General features: G+C 34.0%; 1 protein-coding gene across 1 annotated transcript; it reads right to left on the bottom strand.

Annotated features, from left to right (window-relative positions):
* Positions 1-4843: 4843 nt before the first annotated feature.
* Positions 4844-9571, bottom strand: LOC139857784 (uncharacterized). Its single transcript, XM_071846626.1, has 6 exons — positions 8478-9571; positions 6991-7046; positions 6266-6496; positions 5892-6186; positions 5210-5406; positions 4844-5131 (listed from the first exon to the last, which is right to left on the bottom strand). Exons 1-6 carry the CDS (start codon positions 9525-9527, stop codon positions 4978-4980), a joined length of 1983 nt encoding a protein of 660 aa, XP_071702727.1. The 5' UTR covers positions 9528-9571; the 3' UTR covers positions 4844-4977.
* Between the last annotated feature and the right edge of the window lie 13892 nt (positions 9572-23463).

Here is a 23463-nt window from a genome sequence, read left to right as displayed (position 1 = left end):
GTGCGTGGCTACTGTCCCCAGAGGATGAATCGCCAGAGTCACTGGAGGGTAGCAATGACGGGATCTGTGAGTCAGAGGCAATAGCAGGCGAGGCGGCAGATGAATCTGAGTCGCTCTCCAAGTCAATGATGATGGGCGGGATATCCGACATCTGAACAAGGAAAAATAACTTTTTCCATGTCAGTAAGTCATATAGTAAGCACGTATTAGGCAAAGTAACTACGACAGTCTAGATCATCTATAGCAGTAACTAGCATGGCAATAATGACAAGTATCATGCAATCGAAAGCAGATAGTAGCATGCAGTAGTGAAAGCAAGTAGCAGTATACGACATATAGCAGTAAAAGTAGTAGGATGCAGTAGTGAAAGCAAGTAGCAGTATACGGCAAGTTGTAGATTAGTCCTATTAGTGAATCCTACTCGGTCCGGTCTAGACTTACTAATGCAACCTAATTCCCTACAACCTGGCTCTGATACCAAATGTGATGCCCCGTACAAAATTAACGTGTACGGATAATCAACAACAGGATCATTACAAGGTCAAACACTATATGCTGTTTTAAAATAAGTTTGCATTCATAAGAAAGGGTGACGTCATAACCAACGTCATAAGTTTTACAAACGATAGTAGGCTTCTACGAATAGAAGCAATTAACATAAGTACGAGACCCAATGGTCATTACAAATTCATTGTTTCAAAAGTAACATAGTTCGTGAATGCAAGGTAAACGTTTCATGCAGAGACATCTCTAACAAAAGCAGCGGGAGTCTACACAGCAAGACTACTACAGCGGAAGCATCAAACCTCTAAGCAACTGAGAAAACGTGCTTAAAAACGTCAACACGAATGTTGGTGAGCTATAGTTTAAGTATAACAGTAATGTAAGGTAGGCCACGAGATTTCGTATTTCAAAACAGTATGAAAAGTATATGTTCAACCGTGGGCACTTGGTAACTAACTTAACGTAATATCACCCCTAAAAGTACACTTGGCGAGTGCGTAAGTTTACAAAGTATTAAACACCCGTTAAATGCTAGCGCTACTAGCCCGAGTGGGGATGTCAAACCCTATGGATCCATATCTAAGATTCGCGTTCACCGGTTCAAAGACCAATGACTAAATGTTACCGAGCTAAGAGGAAAGTTTATGTCGTTGTATAACCCACACATATATAAAGTTTAAGTACTCGTGCCTAGTATGTAAAACGTAAAAAGCGCATGTATTCTCAGTTCTCAAAATAGTTAAAGTAAAAAGGGATGCTATGACTCACAGTGAAAAGTAGTAAAGTCGGTACGAGATAAGTAAGCAAGTAGTTGGTCCGAAAGGTTCTCAACCTAAGTCAAAAGTTACTAAGTCAGTAAATCGTTCCCAAAGGTTTAAAAGTATGTAAATTAGGTCTTAAGTATCATCATCATTCATCATCAATCAAAAGAGTAAAGTAAGTTTCAATCAAGAATAGAGATCGAAACAAGGGCTGACTTCGTTCAGCTGCTACGACCTCTATACAAATCGAAAAGATGCATAGTCAGTGGCTATGGCTCCGTATGTGAGTCCTCCAACTGCTGATAAATTTTCAGAACCAAACTCGTCTTCGTTTGACCGTGGCGACGGTTTAAGTGCGGGTAGGTCAGAAATTTCAGCACAACGTAACAAAGGTGTAGTGACTTTCGGAAGGCTATAAATCCTAAACCGTAAATCGGATTAAGACGAGTCCTAAACGAAAAGTCATATACTCGAACCGAACAATCTGGAAATCAAATTTTCCAGTAGTCCAGGTGACTGATCAGACCTCAAAAACAGTAAGCAAAGTGCTCCGGTGGGTTCTTGGTGCTTGATGTTCATCACGGTTCTCATCCTGGATGCTTGTAGCTTCAAGTGTACAACTCGTTGATGTGTTTGCATCATCTTAACCAAGTTTTGACCATCATGACACTAGTGTATGTCTAAGATATGTTTCACAACTCATTTAAGGGTTGCAAGTAGGTTGATGAACCAAAGTTACATCAAGATCTTAGATCCGACACATACATGAGTTCTAACAGTAATATTAAGCTATAAACTTGAATGTAAACTAAATAAACAAGATCTTAAGTTGTAGAACTTAGATCTTAGTTAGATCTTGAAGATCCTAGACTAGAAAGTCTAGATCTAGTGTTCTTAAGTTAAACCCTAAGTTATAAAACTTGGATCTTTACTTTAATAAAACCATAAGTTATGAAATTTAGATTTTTATCTTGTAAATTGTATATAAGCTTTTGTTTTAGACAAAATTGGAAGACCATAAGCTATAGAAACTTAGATCTAACATAAGTGTATGAAGTTATAACTAAAAAGTTTAAATTCCATGTTCTTGAACTTACAAAGTTTAAACTTTAGTTCCAAGAAAAATGAGATCAAGTTTAACTAGTAATACTTGACCAAAATTAAATAAATTACTAATTGAAATACTTACAAAAGAAAGAAATAAACTAAAGTTACAAGTAACAAGTTCATGTTTGTTTCATACTTAAGAAGATTCAAGTCAAAGCTTGGATCTTAAGAAAGTAAACCTTAAGTTTTCAAAACATGAACACAAGTAAGATCTTAAAGCTTATGAACTTTAGATCCTTATAATATATCAAGTGTAGAACCATAAGCTAATAAGCTTAGATCCTTGTTCTTGACTTCTCATCAAACAAAGGATGGAAGGAGCAAGATTCATGAAGATACAAACTAGAAAGTTTGATCTTTAACAACAAACAACAAACTAGTAAATGATAATGATAGATACCATTCGGTTTCAAAGGAAAAAGAAGAAGAAAAATAAAACATATTACTTACAATTTTGAGAGAAAAGTTGAGAGGAAAGAAAGTGTAAGTATGATGTGTGTGTGGAATGAAGTAAAAACTAGTTTATAAGTAACAAAAAAGAAAAGAAAATGGAACTCCCTCCCACCCTTGCTAGAACCGTCGGCCTTTAGGCTCAAATGGGGAAGTCAAAAGTGTTATTTCAAGTGTGGGAAGGTGGTGAATGCTAGGAAGAGTATAAAGTTAAATGCATGGAAAGTTGGTGCTTGCATGCTTGAGACATTCTTGTCTCCAACACTTAACTTAATTAATCTTGTTTAACTTTAAAGAATCATTAGCATAATAGTGGGCTTACTAGTTGGTCCATTAAGAAAAGTAGGGTGAGCTTCCAAGTCCAATAATATAAGCCCAAGTATAAGTAAGCAACAAATTAGTAGAAGCCCAAGTAATTAACTACTTAAACTAGTTAATTAGAAATAATTAATAATAATTAATTATGAACGTAAATAATATTCGAAATATTATTCGTGAAAAGCACGTGTCCAAAAGACGAGTCGGGACATGAAAAGTCCAATACGGTAACAAGTAAAATGTATAAGAATACATTTAGTACAACGCAAGTATTAATAATAAATATTAATAATATAAGTCGGAAAATTCAGGGTCGTTACATTCTCGTAGGATACAAACCCGGCCGGAAAACCCCTTATTTCAACCCAAACATACCTGAAAATGAATCGGCCTTAGGAGAAAGGGGAACGCCTAATCGAAACCGGAACCCGAACCACTTGCAAGAATGCTGGAATAAGAAGCATAATCCTCACAAACAATCACCCCTGCAAACACACCCATCTTCCTAAAATTCTTTATACGAACCTTACACTTTAAAATGAAATCCGTCACTTTGCTCTCCACTAAAGGAGCTGAATCGACTAAAAGAACGCCCAACTCCAAACTTTCGACAATTAATTAATAATGATATAACCATGAATGCTATCATAAATGTTTGGCAGATGAAACTTGTTATGCATGACCCATTCACAAGACCCATTAGACCTATCTCTATCTATTGGCATTTGGAATTTGATACATATTAAACATGTTCTTTTATATTTTATATAGGACCCAATAGGTTAGAGGGAAGCCCATTGTACATTTTTTTTAAGTTTCGATTTACATTGCTAGGCCTATTTTTTCTCAACCCAAAAGCTTGACCCAATTGACTCAAATTTGAGAGTATGAGTCTCAATTGCCAGGTATAGTGAAAAGGAAGGCATCCACTGGGTCTAAATCCGTCCAATATATAGAGACGAGTCTAACGGGTCTTGTATACAGGTCTTACGGGTCGAGCTATTGATTTTTGTTATTTGTTTTGTGTTTCACCGTTAAAAATCGCTTTTCAATTTTCAGTCATGCGTTTCAATTTTTGGTTAGGTGTTTTATTTTTTAGTTTTAAGTTTTTAGTTTCACATGTTGCATTTAGTATTGAGATGCAGAACTCAAGCATGAAACTAAAAACTAAAACGTGAATTACGAAACCTTGAGAAATGTGTTTCTACCCAACATGACCCGACCAATCCAACCCAACCCAACCCAACCCAACCCAACCCAACCCGTTTTAACCATCAAAAATATCTGACCCATGCAACCCATAACACGTTTTGACCCAAACTAATTTGATCCCTTAACCTAACCCGACCCGTTTGCTAGTGCCATACCTCTAGAGTTCCAGTGAACTACACCAGGTCACCAATACTCCACAAGCAGAACACTTTCTTGTTAAAACTATTCACCATGCTGCTAATCCAAACGGACATTATACACATAGAAATTAGACATTAAAGATAATAAGACAACTTGATTAAAAAAAACAAGTGTCCAATGAGGACAAGTGACTAAATTATTAATATAGATCAAATAATACAACTGATATCATGTATAGAAATTGCTGATAGCAACACAAATTAAAAACAATCACTCCATTCCTATGCTTTTGAAACGGGTTCTTTAATCAAGCGAAAAAACAACTTAGAGTATGCGACACGTTCATTAACAAATACCTCCATAAAGAGATCATTGTCTAGAGTCTATTTTGTTGACTCCAAAACCAACTGTATAGAAACTTGTTTAATGAGAATCTCAATTATGGTACTATTTACAAATTGTTCGAGCCAAAGATCACGGATCCTTAGCAATTAATGGACCAGTCATAGTCCTGGTAAGCAACGTGCACTGCACCACCGTCACTTGAAAGATGCGACAGTAGGCCTGCCTTGGTTGCATCCAAGTAACCAACAATCCATTTCAAGATCTCCTTTTCGTTCCCGAAATCAGCATTAAACCTGAAAAAAAAACATAATATTAGTTAATGAGTATGTGAACTGAGTTAATGACTTAGATGGTTAATTTGTTTGGCTCACCATTTGAAGATGCGAGTGAGGTGAACTGTTCTCTTGGCGAGATCCACTTGAATCCCGTCCCTCTGTAGAAACTCTCGTGCAGCAGATCTTAGTTCGGATTCAATCCCATGAGGGGTGAAGAATCTCACGGGCGGGCTTGATTTTGACCCGTTGCAGATACCAAAATGAATCAATGGGTTAACCCGAGGGAAACTCAACTGCAAATGAAAAAAAATATGATTATTTAGCGTCTAGAATCATGGGAACTTTTTTAATACATCCACCGTATTAACAAGTTGTACAGTACAACATGTTAATGCATATTCTATGGTGGCTGCATCAAAAAAGACCGGTGGATATATTGCCCCCCTAAAAGAAATGGTCGATTCTAATTATGTCCTGTCTCTAACTCTTCAAACGGATCAATTAAAAGCAAGAATAGTTAAAAAAAAAAAGAGAGAAAAGGTCATACATTATTAATTATCAATGAAGTGGTATGATTTATGTAATCGTATATGACACGATAATTGCAATACAAAAATTAAAATTTTGCGCACAAACTGTTCCAGGTCAACCGACTCTTATCGACCCGTAACAAAATTGACCCATTTGGAGCCTGCGTTGACCTGTTTTCAACCCAGACATGTCCAATTTGACACCTCCAGCAACATTAATCACAAATGAAAATCAGTAAAACGCTTACCTCTAAACGCTTGTCGCCAGAACCAAAGGGTTTTGTAAATGTATAAGGTGCTCTTCGGTTATTTCTAAGAACGCCATTTACAATTGTTGTAAGCGAATACGGAAAGCCTCCAATGACATAAACAAAATCAGTATTAAACGCTCTCCTTTCAATTACTGCGGGCCCAGGATGACCAATACTGATAACAGCATGAACGACCATAGCATTATGTAGGTTTATAAAAAAGGCGAGCCTTTCAGAAACCAAGAGAGTTGATATATCCACCCTTTGAAGTTCTTGCATCAGGTTAACATATCTGTCGAATAATTCAATTCCTTCAATCATTTGAATCTAAAAAAAGTTTATCATTTATCATTAGTTAAAATTTTTATTACCTTCTGAATTCTTCGCTGTTGCTGATACCCAAATAATCAAGATGGTATCCATCTTCAGATGCATAGGATTCAAGTATTGCTGACATTATTTTGGTGAGTTTTTGACTAATTGCAGTAGCAGATTTTGGCTCAAGATCATTAGTGGAACCCCGAAAGTTATAAGATCGAGGAATGAAAGGTTCATGTTCAAGAAACCGATAAAAATGGTTTCCATCTTCAAATTCATTTTCCCTGTATGCACAAGCAGAGCTTAATCAACAGCTGCACTACTAATACAGTGATACACCATTTGTTTGTAACTAGAGGTACGAAATTGGCGGGTTATGTAACTTGCAGGCAACAGAACACAGCGTTAAAGCGGGCAAACTAGAAACAAGCTTTATCCAAACTTTGTAAAAGTTTTTAATAGGTATGTGCAGTGGCGGAACCATAAACTTTTTTCACCGGGGGCGAAATATTTTTAAAAGCGTTCACATTCACTATAAATTTTTTTCTACCATTCTTCCATGAAAATACAACTTTTTGGGTCATGGGCTTTTGGGTTAGGGGCAAAATCTAGAGGCTTTTGGGCAAAATACGAAGGCTTTTGGGGGTAAAATCAAATTTTAAGCCTGAAAAATTTAAATCCACTGGGCCAGGTGCCCCCTTGCCCTATGTAATTTCACCTATGGGTATGTGTAAAATTTTTGTATAGATTTAGCCGAAAATGAACATTAGGATGTTACCCGAAAACATGATGGATGAAGTGTCGTCTTGCTAGCTGCTTTCCCATCTCCACAGCCTAGTGCCAACAATCACATTTTAGTTAAGAAAGAACTTTCTTCATATACAAACAAATATGTGTACGATAAATAATGCGTATTGAATGACCAATATTGTAAAGCTACTTCAAGCACTTTTTATTAGCAATAATGCATCATGATAACATGCCTTGTGTGATATTAGATAAACAGTCTACTAGACTATGTTCATCTGACCATTTTTTTAAAAAATTTAAACCAAGCCAGACCAATGTAGATCATGATTCATGAACCTAATAAATGGTGTGGTGAACCTAACGTATTAAAGTTCAGTTAGACAGTGGTCAAGGTTCTAACTGGGAAGCCAGGTCCAGTAAGTGAGCTAACTTTCAGTTAAAATATTGAAGACAAAATGCACATATAATATGGATTATTTGCAATTTTCACGGAAGCACATGACCCAACAACATCTCAACAAGTCATTATACAATGCTGCTTATATAAAAAATCAATTGTGCAGTGAACAATGTGTAATCAATGATGACTTTTTGTCTTTTTAAAAAAACCTTTCACCAAAGTTTATTTAAACAAAACAGATTCACTAATCCGAAAACATCTTACAGGTTTCATGCATTATATACATATAATAATACAACTTTAACAATTTGAATTCTATAATTGGAAAACTAACAATCATCATCAAAACACTTCATGTGTGAAGTATGATACGTGCAAAAAAAAAATGTATCTATAAGCCACATGCTTTTTATGTGCTTGTACCTACTTCTTAGACCACCTTTAACGGTGGCGTGTTGAGGGTTGTGTGCTCCAACACGCCTCCAACACATGCATAATGAGGCGTGTTGGAGGGAGAAATGTAAGGCGTGCTTCAAGCTAGCACCCGAGTTTTGTGAGGCGTGTTGCATTTTTCCCCATTTTTTAATTAGTTTTTATCTCCCTTTTCAGCCAACTTCCAATCAGATTTTAACACATCACCCAACACGCCACTTAACACTCCACCCCATTACACACCGGTATGGCAGCACGCTCATCAAGCACCCCACCCCACCCAGCAACACGCCCATCATCCCCTTGAGGGATAAAGATGGTCTTAATCGCCATAATGAATTTAGGCATTATTTACTTGAATCATGTTTGAAAGTACGTCTCAAATTATTTAAAAAATACACGTAGTATTTAATTTACTTCAAAATCATTAACCCTTTAAAATCTGAACCACCTTTTTTTCTTTTATTTAATTAATGGTTCGAATTCAAATATTTACGCATTATTTTATTTAGTATTTAATATTTCGTAATTATGTACGTAGTATTTGCGATTCGTGAGGGAAAAAAGAAATAGTCAAATAGGTATGGTTCAATTTCAAAATAATTAAAATATTATTCTTTCAAAATCAATTTCAACGTCAAAATCAAAGAGCTAAAATCAAACAAAAAAGTCAACCACGTTACCTTCTTCCTCCCACAATCAAACTGCTGAATCAAAACCTCAACCATCTCCCTCCCCGAAAAACAATTCTTCACAATCTTCATCTTCAATAACTTATCCTGAATCGGCAACCGTTGCCGCAACACTCTAACCACCGTCACCATCTCATCCATCGTCTCCTCTTCCGCTTCATCAAATCCGTACACCGGAACCGCCGGTGCATCATCAGGACACTTCCGGCAAAGCAATTCCTTCATCCGTTCCTCTAACAAACCACAATTTCTCAACGAATTCAACGCCACAAGTCCCCCAAACAATTTCTCGTTAAAAAATATCTGAGGAACAGCAGAGCTTCCTGTCCGTTCGATCAGTTCCTTCTCTCGAGATGCATAAACGTCAATATTGATCTCAACATACCGTAAGTTTCGGCCTCGGAAATACAACCTAACGGCCGTTGAGTCACGGCAATTTGACCGTGAAAAAAACGTGATCCGTCCTTTGAACTGATCGCTTTCATTTTTATCGTTTTTTGGGGTTACTGTAACTTTGAGACCTGAGAGATTAAATTCCGATACGTTTGATTCATTTTGTGTATCAAAAACTCGCTTCGTTATCGCTGCTGATAAGCTTTTACTCTTTTCTCTAAAAAAATTTCCGATCGCCGGCACGGCAGTTTCCGGTGAGGAGTTTGATCGTGTGATTGACGGCGGAGATTTCGATTCTGTTACTCCCGGCGGTGCCTCCGGCCGTGGAAGATTTGACGGATAAACTGTAGTCTGTTGAATGTCACCGTTATCTAACGTTGGTTCACAGATCTCGTCAGAACTAATTCCGTCACCGTTACCTAACGTCGGTTCACGGATATCGTCAGAACTACCTCCGTCACCGTCACTGTTACTAGAATCATAAATATATGAACTATCAGCATCCGAATCAGCTTTTTGCTCTGTTTTCAGATCATCATAATGATTGCCGTTTGTTTCGTATTTCTTGTTACTAATTCCGTTAACAAAAAACTCCGACGATTGAGATTTGAGTATATCAGTATTAACGGCGGTTGTTATTTGTCCCATTTTTTTAAGGAAAAAATGAAATGGAGAAATGAATTTGAAAGTGGGAATGATAACGGGGGAAATATAAAGAAAGTCAACAAGGATTGGTCAACGGAAAGAGGTGGAAACCGACAAATGTGACCGGCGGGGTCCGGCGACGGATCGGAGGTGTTAATACTAAATTTTTTTTTCATATCATCGAAATCTTTTTGTAAATAAATCAATTTTAAATTTATCCTTTTCAAAATACGTGATAGGATTATACAAACTCAAATATTGCACGACATGTGTATAAAAACTATATTACGGAGTATTATTTAATTTGATTTGATTAATTAATAATCGGTTTGAAAATTTTAGCATATCATTTCTTGATGGTGTCCACTTGTTAGAGACGTGAGTTCGATTGGTTTATGATTTAATTGGTATAATCGATAATCAATATTGGATTTATTTAAATCGGTTTCAAAAAATTTTGAGCACTAATAATCAAACTAAAAAATCAAATCAATCTAATCCATCCAATTCAATTCCAATCAAATATGAAACGAGAATGAAAAGTGATATGTTAAAATAAATACTTTGAACACATAGTCAATTTGTCATTAATCTTTACCTTGTCTAGGTGACATAATACAACACATAACACAGCGTTTGTGGCTCTTATTCCGTCTACATAGCGTGAGAAACGCCCCACAAACGTTCAGAATTGAGCGTTTGTGGGCGTTTGTGCCGGAACGTTTGTCGGCAAAACACGCTGAGGAGAAAAGGCATGACAATGAGGTGGCAGTCCATAATTGATTCTAGATACTTTATTTCTCCAACTTTAATTTATTTACAACTTAAATCCAATCAAAATTTACCACATTACCCACAAATACACTTACAAAAGTCCTTTATTACAACTCCCTCATTCCTTTGTCATGGCGATGTCAGCGATTTTCCCCAAAAAGTACACCATATCCACTCCACCTTACAATCACCATTATCCGTGCGTGGTCTTAAATAATTTGTTACTCCGTACATGTTATCATGTGTTTATATAAACACGTATACAAAACCAATTCGGGTAGGGTGAAAACTGTATTTGCATTTTTTTAAGCCACAATTAATCTAGAAGATCGCTTTATACTTCGGCTGTCACTAAAAATTGAAACCTAATTTGGACGACTCGACAATTTCACCCATTATCATTTACGTAGGCCGTTTTTAGTGACGGAAACCATGCGATTATGTTATATCTTAAAACTATAGGTATTTAACTCCTCAAATAAGTATTTTTATTTTGCGCTATTTAATTTAATATATTTAACGACCTGCCATATATTTGTTTGTTATGACGAAATGATTTCCACACAATCCCTTTTAATAAAACAATTTTGCATAAGCTACTTGCTTTCACCTTATTAGACCATTCCTAATCCATAACACTTTTCTTCAAATTAACATACTGCACATCAACGCCAATTCATCATTTCTTCTCATTTTTTTTTCATCACCGATCCATCACATTTTACTCACAACCATGATACTCCTCCCACTTAATAAATTAATTAATTAAAAAAATTTACAAATATTAACCCTTATATACTAAATGTCATGGAAAACATTGTAGTTTTAGTTCAAACATATTGTAGTTTTGAGTTTACGTTCACATTACAACCGGTCTTCCAAATTCGACTATATTTACACAACGGCCCTTCAAGTTTACACTTTCTCCAAGGTAAAAAGTGTAAACTTATAATTCTATTAAATTAATAGAAAATAATTTCACCCGAATTTATAATGGGTCATATCTTCTTGCTCGGTACGAGTTAAATTTTTCCGAGACCACCGTTCAACTCGAAAAAATCTTACGAACCCAACGGGACTAACTATATGCGAAACGGACACTTCTCAAAAAACGCTAAACACAACGACAGCCCGTATCTTTCCGCTCGCCGCGAGCTAAAATTTTTCGACATGAGCTTCATACCCGAAATAATTTTATGAACAAAACGATAAAAAGTACGTTTGAAACGAAAACTTTTTAAAAAAACGCTAAAAACAACGACAGCATGTATCTTCCTGTTCGTCGCGAGTTATATTTTTTCGCCAACACCGTCAGACTCGAAATAATTTTATCAATACGTTCGAACCGAACAGATTTTAAAAAACAGTAAATACGACAACACCAACAACGGCGTCAACACATGGGCCGTTTTCCCTTCTGTAAATACATAAAGCTACGTTAAATATGAATACACAGGTCGAAAGCCCCCGCCGCATCGCGCGGGCCGAACCGGACTAGTTATTACTATATGTGCAAGTGTATACAACACATATCTCGTGATACAAATAACTTTAGATTCACTAAATTAAACACGGAAGAAAATTGGCGAGAGATTAACAAAGCTTTATCATCAGCATCATACAATTGGCAATGCTTTCACATAATATTGGCAATGCTTTCACTTCCCCAATGAGAATGCTCTTATTATCTTTAGTTTTAACATTTATCAAGTGTACTTATTCTAACAATTATAATGGTGATCCATTAAGTGAAATTAACTTTTAACTTTTAAATGAAAGATAATAATAATAATGGTAAAATATGTTGTTCGATTAAAATGATGCATATTGGTCAAAAGGGAGTACTCCGTGAGTCCATGATCACCTTCTTGTTAAAAGTAAATCAAAACAAGGTTACTATTTGCTTAAAGATATTAAGTATTGAAAGGTCAATGAAGTTTATTGATTTGTGTTTTGTAGGTCATATATATTTTGGTGTTTGCAGATTATCCATATTTAAAAGTGATTTTGTATATCATCCAAGTTCGTATGTTGTTACATATATATATAAAATCCCGACTAAAACTCTTTGAAAAAAATATAAAAAAACAAATACCTTATCAAATAATAAGTAGAGCTTTTTGAAGCTTTTACCTTTTATGTTTTTTTGAAAAACCTCATATCTAAAGTTGTGAACAAACCTCGTATTTAATAGGAATACTATGTTGTCTAATAAGGATAATGTTGTGAGTGTTCACCCAGCCTCTTATTCTGAGAGGGATGATGAATCTAGAGTGAAGTCTAAAGATCAACAAGCAAGTTTATTGAAGGATAATGGCACGATTGAGGGGGTTAAGGGTGGATCATACTTGCAAGCTGTTGGAGGTGATCCCCCTAAATCCAAAGTTCACTTTAGACTTCTAGAACAAGAGGATAAATTAGAAGATGATATATATGTTTTGCTACCATTAGCATCTGTAGTAGAAGCTTCGAACAAGTATGCAAATACCTTGTATGGCTACTTTATTGGTAAACGAGTGGTATTTCCGGTAGTACATAACTATGCCTTGAACGTTTGGAAGAAATTTGCGATAGAAAAAGTTATGATGAATTCGAAGGGTTTCTTCTTCTTTAAATTTGCTAAGGAAAAAGGCTTGAGGGATGTATTGGAGCAAGGTCCATAGATGGTGCGAAATATACCCAAAATTCTCAATTAGTGGCACCGGATATATCTTTAACAAAAGAGGATTTAACAAGGGTCCCAGTGTGGGTAAAGTTGCATGATATCCCCCTTCTAGGGTATACGGATGATGGTTTGAGTCTTATTGCTTCAAAAGTTGGTAAGCCAATGATATTGGACTCGTTTACGAGTTCTATGTGTGTTGAAGCATGAGGACGTCCTAATTTTGCCTGAGCATTGATAGAAGTATCAGCTGAATCTGATCTTAAGGATGAAATTAAGGTTGCTACTCCCTCTTTAGACGGTCATGGTCGAACTACTGACTAGGTGCGTGTGGAATATGAATGGAAACCTCCACGGTGTTCGTGCTGTAAAGTTTATGGTCATATAGATACCTAATGCCCAAAAGTCCAACCTAAAGTGTTGGAAGTTGAAATTAAACAAAAACAGGTGGATGCAGATGGTTTTCAAGAGGTGATCAAAAAGAAAGGCAAAAGGTGTGTCAACGGCGGTTCAGAAACAGGGAAACAAAGGAAGGTTTGTTGTGGGTCAACCAAAATAAAAAATGGTTTATCGTCCGAAGGTGACCCACAATGAAAATAAAAAGACGTCGGAAGCGGGAACAAGTAGGGATAAACATGTGAAGGTTCGGAATTCGTTTGGAACACTTAATGATCTAGTGGATGAGATAAGCGATATAGAACCTGATGATAATGAAACTGCCACGTTTATGGCGGAGAAAAATGCTTCTAAGAAAACGACACCCTTTGGTTTGAAATCAGGATGGTTGTAATGTCTTGATTTAGGTGTGTCGTAGGTGGTCTTGGTTTGGTGAGTCCTGTTTGTAGGATCTAGCTAGGTTGTTTTTTTTTGTTGTTTGTGAGGCCGCAAGGTTCACTTGTGATCGTTGTTCATCCTTATTACTTTTATTATTTTTTTAATAATATTTACCGGGTAAAACCCTTTACAAAAAAAAACCCCCTCATATCTAATAAAAAGTTTTTTTTTTAATTAAAGGAGCGTAAAACTTTTAAAGAGTGAGAAAAGACTAAAAACTATTTGAACTAACGTTTGAAAAAAGGTCATAGCTTTTTACCATTTTACCATTTACCTTAATAGTTTCAATTACTCTGCCTAATAGTTAAAAACATGAAATAAAAGCTACCAGCTACCATCGAGCTACAAGTTACAAGCTACAAGCTAGCAGCTAAAATCTACTAGGTACGAACTATTTTCTCCAAACATACCCAATATCATTTTTTTTCTTTATTTGTCTCACTCAATTCTCTCTCTCTCTCTCTCTCTCTCTCTCTCTCTCTCTCTCTCTCTCTCTCTCTCTCTCTCTCTCTCTCTCTCTCTCTCCCCCCCCCCTTAAAATCCAAAACCCCCTTAACTTAAACATCAATTTCTACCAAATTATGGACAAGTAAATCACGCCATCACCACCATTAAACTCGTCTGCTTTGAGCGTGCACAACCATACACGTTTGCACCACCGTTGTCCACCGAATGCGTCATCACGAGTCAAAATGAACTCCGGCTTTTTATTGGTTTTCCAGCCACTGCTCGAGATTTTCAACTCAGTTTACGCCTTCTAGGACATGTAGGGTTACTCACGCACCATTATCAACTCTAATGATGCTGTTGGCAGCTATTGAGTGTCGCCATCCATCGCCAAAGCCTCCGGACACCTCCCCCTAATCGGAATTCTTTGTTCTCCGACAATGATTATTTCTTTACATTATAAATCACCGAAAAAGAGTTAATAAAGAGTAGGAATGGCAATGCATTAGATATGGATCGAATTACGCTATATCCACATACATATTAATTAACCAAAATTTTATCCATATACATCATATCCATTTAACTTTCATTCATCTGTCCATATGCATAACAGATGGATTAATCTTGTTAAATATCCATTGAATAACTCATCATTAGATTTTTTTTTCAACTTAGAAGTATTAAAAATCATAAATTGTTATAAAATTATATAGTTACTTAAGTAAGAGTCATTATGTATATAACCGTAAAAGCTCAAAATCACTTAACTGACTAGTCTGTCGTAAATTGTGTGTATATATGATATACGATATAAAAACATATGATATGATGACAACAAATAAACACCATACCTAAAAGAATTGATCATCTCTACGAGTACGTTGATCGAAATATCAATTAAATATAGAGAGAAATATCTCGCCATTAAGACTTGGGCATACTAAAAAATTTAATGTAATAAAAAGTGAAAGAAATATTTATATATTTAACAAAAAATTATAAGTGAGAGTAATTATAACGATATATCTATATTTATGTTATAAAAGTAATAATTGGATGATAATTTTATTATTATTATAGATATTGCATAGTATATTTTTTTTGAGTATAAATAGGTGTGTTGAGTTAGAGTTTATTGTATGTATTTTTTTGGTTAACAAAAACTCTCTCTCTCTAGATTTCAAATGCCACCAAACTCTCATTGTACATTTTTCTATAAATAAAAAACCAATTACTCATACCTTTTGTTCAACCTTTGTTTTCTCCGTTTTACAGTATCTCTATCTCTATATACCTTCTACAGTCAAGAACTACTAAAGGTAGTTATAAGCCTACTGAATTATAACACGTTATCAGCACGATTATCTCAACATTTATACTAAATATGGTTGGCTCTGCCACCTAACTAATATATGGTCGGTTATACCACCTAAATGATATATGGTCGACACTGTCGCCTAATTTACATTTATGTTATCTAACATTTATTTATGTATACTAACATTTACATTTATGTTATCTAACATTTATTTATGTATACTAACATTTACAGTTATGTTCACTAACATTTATATTTATGTTATTTAAGTTATATATGGTCGGTTATACCACCTGAATTATATTTTCTGTAATCTAACTCTTATTAACTTCACTAACATTTATATTTATGTTATTTAAGTTATATATGGTCGGTTATACCACCTGAATTATATTTTCTGTAATCTAACTCTTATTAACTTCACTAATATTTATGTTAATAAGACCTCATGATTGTACGCAACACGTCATTTGACAACACGGTACTTTATGTACGCAACACGTCATTTGACAACACGGTACCATGGGTCGAGATTAATTCCGATCAATACGAATACGATGGGGTCTTTATATGTTATCTAACATTTATGATTACTTATGCAATTAATCATTATTTATTTCATGCATACTAATGTTTATTCTTAAATTTATAATCTTAAAAGTTAAAATAGAAAAAGTAGTTTGTATTTTTATTAAAAGTAAAATCTTAAAAGTTAAAATAAAAAAAGTAGTTTGTATTTTTATTAAAAGTAAATCTTAAAAGTTAAAATAGAAAAAATAGTTTGTATTTTTATTAAAAGTAAATCTTAAAAGTTAAAATAAGAAAAAGTAGTTTGTATTTTTATTAAAAGTAAATCTTAAAAGTTAAAATAAGAAAAAGTAGTTTGTATTTTTATTAAAAGTAAATCTTAAAAGTTAAAATAAGAAGAAAAAAAATCTTGTCCTTTATATTACTCATACGCGTTTTGATATAGTGACTTTATTTGTTAACGTCAACTAACGACGTTACAACGGTCATATATACATAACAGTTGTTAACGTCAACTGACGACGTTACAACGACTATATTTTTCAAATATAAAATAAACATCTCCGTTTTCACATTTTCACAAATCAATCTTCATTTTTCAGATTACTACTCTCAAAAAGTTTTTGTAAAAATGATTCACACAAGGATGATTTTTCCTATTGTATTGGTCATATTAACTATCATCATTGTTGCTAATATACCACCGGGTGAACCTATATTCTATCCTGCCCTTGTGGTTTTATTATTTGTAATCATACCATTATTCTGTTGTTTGCTACTTATGAATTTAAAATGATTCTAATTTCATTTTATTATTTGTCTATGAATAGAAGTTGATTATGATTATGATTTATGTTATTCATCTTTTTGATAATAGAAAATGTCGAATTTGAAAAGGCTTAAATTTGCTCATTTAGAACAAGTGGGAACAACTACTTAACATGGGTTATGAATGTAGAAAAACATCTCGAATCAAACGGTATTTTAGAAACCCTGAATGAAAATAACAATTATTCCGAACAAGAGAAAGCAATAGTAAGTATTTTTCTTAGCAAACATATTGACGAGTCCTTAGAATCTACATATTATATGATCGAAAATCCAAGTGTATTATGGAAAATACTCAAAGATAGATACGATATTAATTATCAAAAAATAATAATAATAATAATAACGGTGATCCATGAAAGAATAAAATTAAAGATATTAGTAGACGCTCTTATAAGAATTCCGGAGATTCTTATTAATGATCTGGTAACGTGGATCATCAGTCTAGTATTTCTTGAATACATGAACATCTTGTTTAGCTCTACAAATAAGTCCCAAAAGAAAAGAAAACGAGAGTGAATCTGTTAACAAATCTTGATTAAATTAACCCTGAGCTACCTTGAGACTTGAATGGTTTGAATTTTCTAAGATGCCTAGTTTTTTTTTTTTTTATGTATCACTCATAAATAAATGATTTTAGACCATAACGCATATGTTTTATTAAGTGTTATCTTTTATGTACTTCAGATTATAACTTGTTTGCAGGTAATATAATTTGATTATCTTGCTGAAATATAACTCATTATTTGCTTATCTTATTTGAAGTTTTAGTATGAATCCTGCTGAAATACAACATCAATTAAATGGTAAAGACCTATGTATTGCAGATAGTAGTAACATACACACTATGATCAAATCTAAGAAATATTTCATTGATTTAAATCAAATGAAGGAATTATAAATACTATATCAGCTCTTGCAAACTTGATATAAGGAACGAAAAAGGCAAAATTTCATATTACCAAATGGTACGAATTTTTTGGTAAACAATGTCTTGTTTTCTCCCAAATCAAAGAGAAATTTGTTAAGTTTCTCTGATATATATCATAATGGATATGATTATCAGTCAATGATAATCGAAAATGAGAAATATCTATGTAGCACCGAAAAGCGCATATGATAAAAAGCGCATATGATGAAAAGCGCAGCGCATAGGATTAAAAGCGCATATGATAAAAAGCGCATATGATGAAAAGCGCAGCGCATATGATTAAAAGCGCATATGATAAAAAAACGCATATGATGAAAAGCGCAGCACATATAATTAAAAGCGCATATAATGAAAAGTGCATATGACGAAAAGCGCAACACATATGATTAAAAGCGCATATGGTGAAAATGATATATGATGAAAAGCACATATGGTGATTAATGAAAATCACATATGGTGATTAATGAAAAGCACATATAGTGATTAACGAAAAACACATATGGTGATTAATGAAAAGCACATATGGCGATTAATGAAAAGCACATTGAGAAATAATCACCAATGTTTCTTGAAAGAATTCAAGGGTATATATATGGACCAATTCATCCATCATGTGGACCATTTTTCTAATAGACGCATCTAACGCATGGTCTCATGTTTGTGTGTTATCAAGCCGTAATATGGCATTTGCAAAGTTTCTTGCACAAATTATTAAATTAAGAACACATTATTCTGATTACACCATTAAAAGGATGAGACTTGATAATGCTGGTGAGTTAACATCTCAAGCTTTTAATGATTATTATATGTCTACAAGGATTGTTGTTGAACATCCAGTTGCTCATGTGCATACACAAAATTGATTTAGCTGAATCAATAGATAAACGCTTACAGCTAATAACTAGACAATTAGAAATGAGTACAAAACTCTCAATATTTATATGGGGACATGTAAATTTACATGATGTGACATTAATTCGCATTAAATCAAGTGCAAGTTATAAATATTCTCCATTACCAACTTAATTTTGGTGGAGACCGAATATTTTCCATCTAAGAATATTTGGTTGTGCAGTGTATTTTTAATTGAACAATCACAACAAATGGTTCCTCAAAGAAGGATTGAAATATATGTTAGATATGAAACATCTTCAATCATAAGATATATTGAACCCATGACGGGTGATGTTTTTACAGCAAGTTTTGTCGATTGTCACTTTAATGAAACATTGTTCCCTATATTAGGGGGAGAAATGAAATATAAATAAAATGATGTTTCATGGTGTGAACATCAATTAAGGAATATTGATCATCGCACAAAAGAATGCGAAAAGAAAGTTAAAATATAATGCATATGCAAGAACTTGCAAATTAATTACTTTATGCATTTAAAGATACAAAAAATAAGTGACTAAATCATATATACCAGCAGTAAATGCTTCCGCTAGAATTGAAATTACAAAAGCTGGCAATAATGTCACTCATGAGTCTTTGCTACGGCAGAAACGTGGGAGACCAATTGGTTCCAAAGATAAAAATCCACGAAAAAGAAAATCAGCTGATAATGAGGTAAAAGAAAGTGTTCAACAAGAACCACAAATCAATACTCCTTCTGCAGAGGATATTGATAAATGTAAATACATAAATTGCAATAAATTATGCAATATTATGGAACCGAAATGAAATGAAAAATCTTGATGAGATATTTTCATATAATGTTACAATGACATCATGAATAAAGATAATGATCTGGAACCAAAATCTGTCATTGAATATCAAAATAGACATGATTGAGCTCAACAGAAAGGAGCAATACGAGCTGAATTAGAATCACTCAATAAAAGAAAAGTTTTCTGATCAATCGTTATCACTTTTAAAGATGTGAAACGTATGGGATATAAATGAATTTTTATCCGAAAAAGAAATGTGCAAATGAAGATACAAGGCAAAACTAGACTTGTAACTCAAGGTTTCCTACAAAGACCAGAAATGAATTATGAGGAAAACTTATCCTTATGTAATGGATACAATTACTTATTAGATACTTAATCAACCTGGTAGTTACTTAAATGCATCTCATGGATGTTGTTACTACTTATCAATATGGATCACTTGATAGTGATATATATGAATATACCTGAAGGGTTTAAGGTATCAGAAACATCTAACGCAAAACCTAAAGAAATGTATTCCATTGAATCACAAAGATTTTTATATGGGTTGATACAATAGTATAACAGATTAAGTGATTACTTGATAAGAAAAGTGTATACATATAAACTTATTTGCACATGTGTTTTAATTATGAAAACAATGACCAGATATATATCGTAGTTATTTATGTCAATGGTCTTAATATCATAGGTACAAATAAAGAGATCCATGAAGCCATTCAACTTCTAAAGAAAGAATTTGAAATGAAAGATCTCGGAAAAACCAAGTATTGCCTTGGTTTACAAATTGAACATATGCCTAATGGTTTACTTGTACATCAAACAACATATACTGAAAAGATTTTAAAATATTTTAATATGGACAAGACAAAAACCATTAAGTACTCATATGGTTGTTAGATCTTAATATTGATACTAATCCATTTCATCCTCTAGAAGATCATGAAGATCTTCTTGGTTCAGAAGTTCCATATTTTAGTGCAATTGGGGCTCTTATGTATCTTACAAATTATACAAGATCTGACATTTCTTTTGCAGTTAATTTGTTAACAAGGTTCAGCTCAGCCCCTACCAAAAGATATTGGAATGGGATCAAACAAATAGTTTGATACCTTTGGGGAACTACTGATTTATAATTATTTTATTCTAACGAATCAAAACAAGATTTGGTTGGTTATGCAGATGTAGGTTATTTATCTGATCCACATAAAGCTAAATCTCAAAATGGATATGTATTCCTAAATGGAGGTACCGCAATATCATGGCGTTCTCAAAAAACAAACACTTGTTGCAACATCATCAAATCATGCCGAAGTAATTGCATTACATGAAGCCAGTCGGGAATGTTTTTGGTTGAGATCAATGACACAACTCATTACTGATTCTTGTGGACTAGAACGCAATAAAAGTTCAACAACTATCTATGAAGATAATGTAGCTTGCATAACACAGATGAAAGAAGGGTATATCAAAAGTGACCGAACAAAACACATACCCCCTAGATTCTTCTCATACACTCAAAATCTCATTAAGGACAACCAGATTGAAATGAGATATGTTCAGTCCAGCAAAAACTCTGCTGACCTTTTCACCAAAGCACTTCCAACTGCTATTTTCAGAACACACGTTCATAATATTGGCATGAGGCATGTTCAGAAGATGTAACAACTCAGGCGTTGCCTACTTGAGGGGGAGTCAACTCTATGCTGCACTCTTTTTCCCTTAGCTAAAGTTTTATCCCAAAGGGTTTTCTTTAGCAAGGCTTTTAACGAGGCAGTACTAGTTATTCACTAATAAAATTATCATCCAAGGGGGAGTGTTATAAAAGTAATAATTGGATGATAATTTTATTATTATTATAGATATTGCATAGTATATTTTTTTTGAGTATAAATAGGTGTGTTGAGTTAGAGTTTATTGTATGTATTTTTTTGGTTAACAAAAACTCTCTCTCTCTAGATTCCAAATGCCACCAAACTCTCATTGTACATTTTTCTATAAATAAAAAACCAATTACTCATACCTTTTGTTCAACCTTTATTTTCTCCGTTTTACAGTATCTCTATCTCTATATACCTTCTACAGTCAAGAACCACTAAAGGTAGTTATAAGCCTACTGAATTATAACAATTTATATATTATATGTTTATATAATAAACATTTCGGGTGAAATCGGCTTCATTCATGGATTATAAATTGTCATCCATATTCGATCTAATAAACACTCATATCTAATATTTATCTGTTTAGATCATTCATATCTGCTCTTAGGGGGTCGGATCAAATAGATATCCATTAGATCAGATGATCATTACCATCCATATTCATAAATTAGTATTAGGAAGGTAGTTTTTAAATTTAAGAACACAAGTGTTTCAAAAAAGTTTCACACTTTTATTGAGTAGGAAAGAACTATTGAAGAAGGAAAAAGTTAAGAGTATGTGAGATGAAAGATACCCGAGACTAACTAAAAGAGGATAAAAAATAGTAAAATTAAATAACTACTATGTTATAAGGGTACTTTGGATATATTATAAATATACTCAATAGAAAGTATAAATTTACTATTCCTAACATTATTTTATTACCAATTCATTTTTCAAAATAACCCCCCAACTTTGATCAAAATACAATTCGGCCCTCAAAACTATGAATTCACTATTTCCAACATTATTATTATACCAACATCCACTTTTTCAAAATAACCCCCAACGTCGTGAGTTAAATTTTTTCAACAATACTGTTGAACTCGAAATAATTTTACGAATACAACGCCACTAACTACTCACAAAACGGATGCCTTTTAAGTAACGCTAAATGGTTTGAGCCATCTTTCATACACATTGTTTTTTTTTTCAAACAATTGGTTTTCCATTAGAGCTTGCTTTGGAGTTCCGCTACGAAGCGTGGGCTCCTTAACTTGTTATCATAAAATGACGGTGAATGTATAAAAAAGTGTTAGATATATCAGCTCCCTTATTTTCTATGGCATGCATATTAAACAAATTGTAAACTACCAAGATTTGTATGTGTTATTTTTACATCGGTTTGGGATCACCTAGGTGGACTTAACCACCATGCATTCATCTCCCGTAGTTGCATAACTACTGCTCTGAGGAAATCCGGACCAATCCGAGGGCATGAACGGTAAAACCCCCCTCTCTGCTGCCCTCACACTAAGCGAAAGACGACCTGAATGGATACTTCAGGTTAAAGATAAAATTGAGTGTAATGTTGCAGCCTAACGGAGTCGAACTCCTGACCTCTCGCTAAGAGAGACAGACCACTACCAGCAGAGCTAGAGCTCAATGTTAAGATTGTTATGTGTAGTTCGGTATATTAAAGTCGTCTAGAAACACATCGAAAAATGTAAGTCTCATGAACATCCTTATATTACCATAGTGTTTGTGGAAATACCATGAATAATATTATTGGTGACATCTTGACCACATCATCATGGCGACATCGTGATGTTATCATACATTATAATTTTTGTATGAAATATAACATTTTTTATATTTGGGTTCTATTTTCTTTTCTTATCATTTTATCTTTATATACACTAAACAATACATAAATTAATTTGAATTTTTAGTATAATATGCCAATAGCAAGGAGTTAGCTTAGCGGTAGCGATATGACTTCCCATACGGAAGGTCGGGGTTTCGACTCCACTCGCTGCAAGATTTCCCTTGTTGTTACCCGCCTATTTTATGGGTCTCGAAGGTTGCGAACATATTGTGTTTAACCCTCACTCGAGGAGGTTTTTGTAACACCTACTAGGCTGGGGCAAATTTTAGAAGCTTTTATTTATGGAAGGGTTGTTTGTGTAAATATCTTAAAAACTGGTTTAAGCGTTGGTTGGATTTGGAACTCTCATTTCCACTTCAATACATTTCATGAACTTGTATCCTACCTAGAGAGAGAAATTCTAGTAAGAG

The sequence above is a fragment of the Rutidosis leptorrhynchoides genome, chromosome 7 (assembly GCF_046630445.1).
Source record: "Rutidosis leptorrhynchoides isolate AG116_Rl617_1_P2 chromosome 7, CSIRO_AGI_Rlap_v1, whole genome shotgun sequence".
NCBI lineage: Eukaryota > Viridiplantae > Streptophyta > Magnoliopsida > Asterales > Asteraceae > Rutidosis > Rutidosis leptorrhynchoides.
This window is presented reverse-complemented; position numbering and strand designations above follow the sequence as displayed.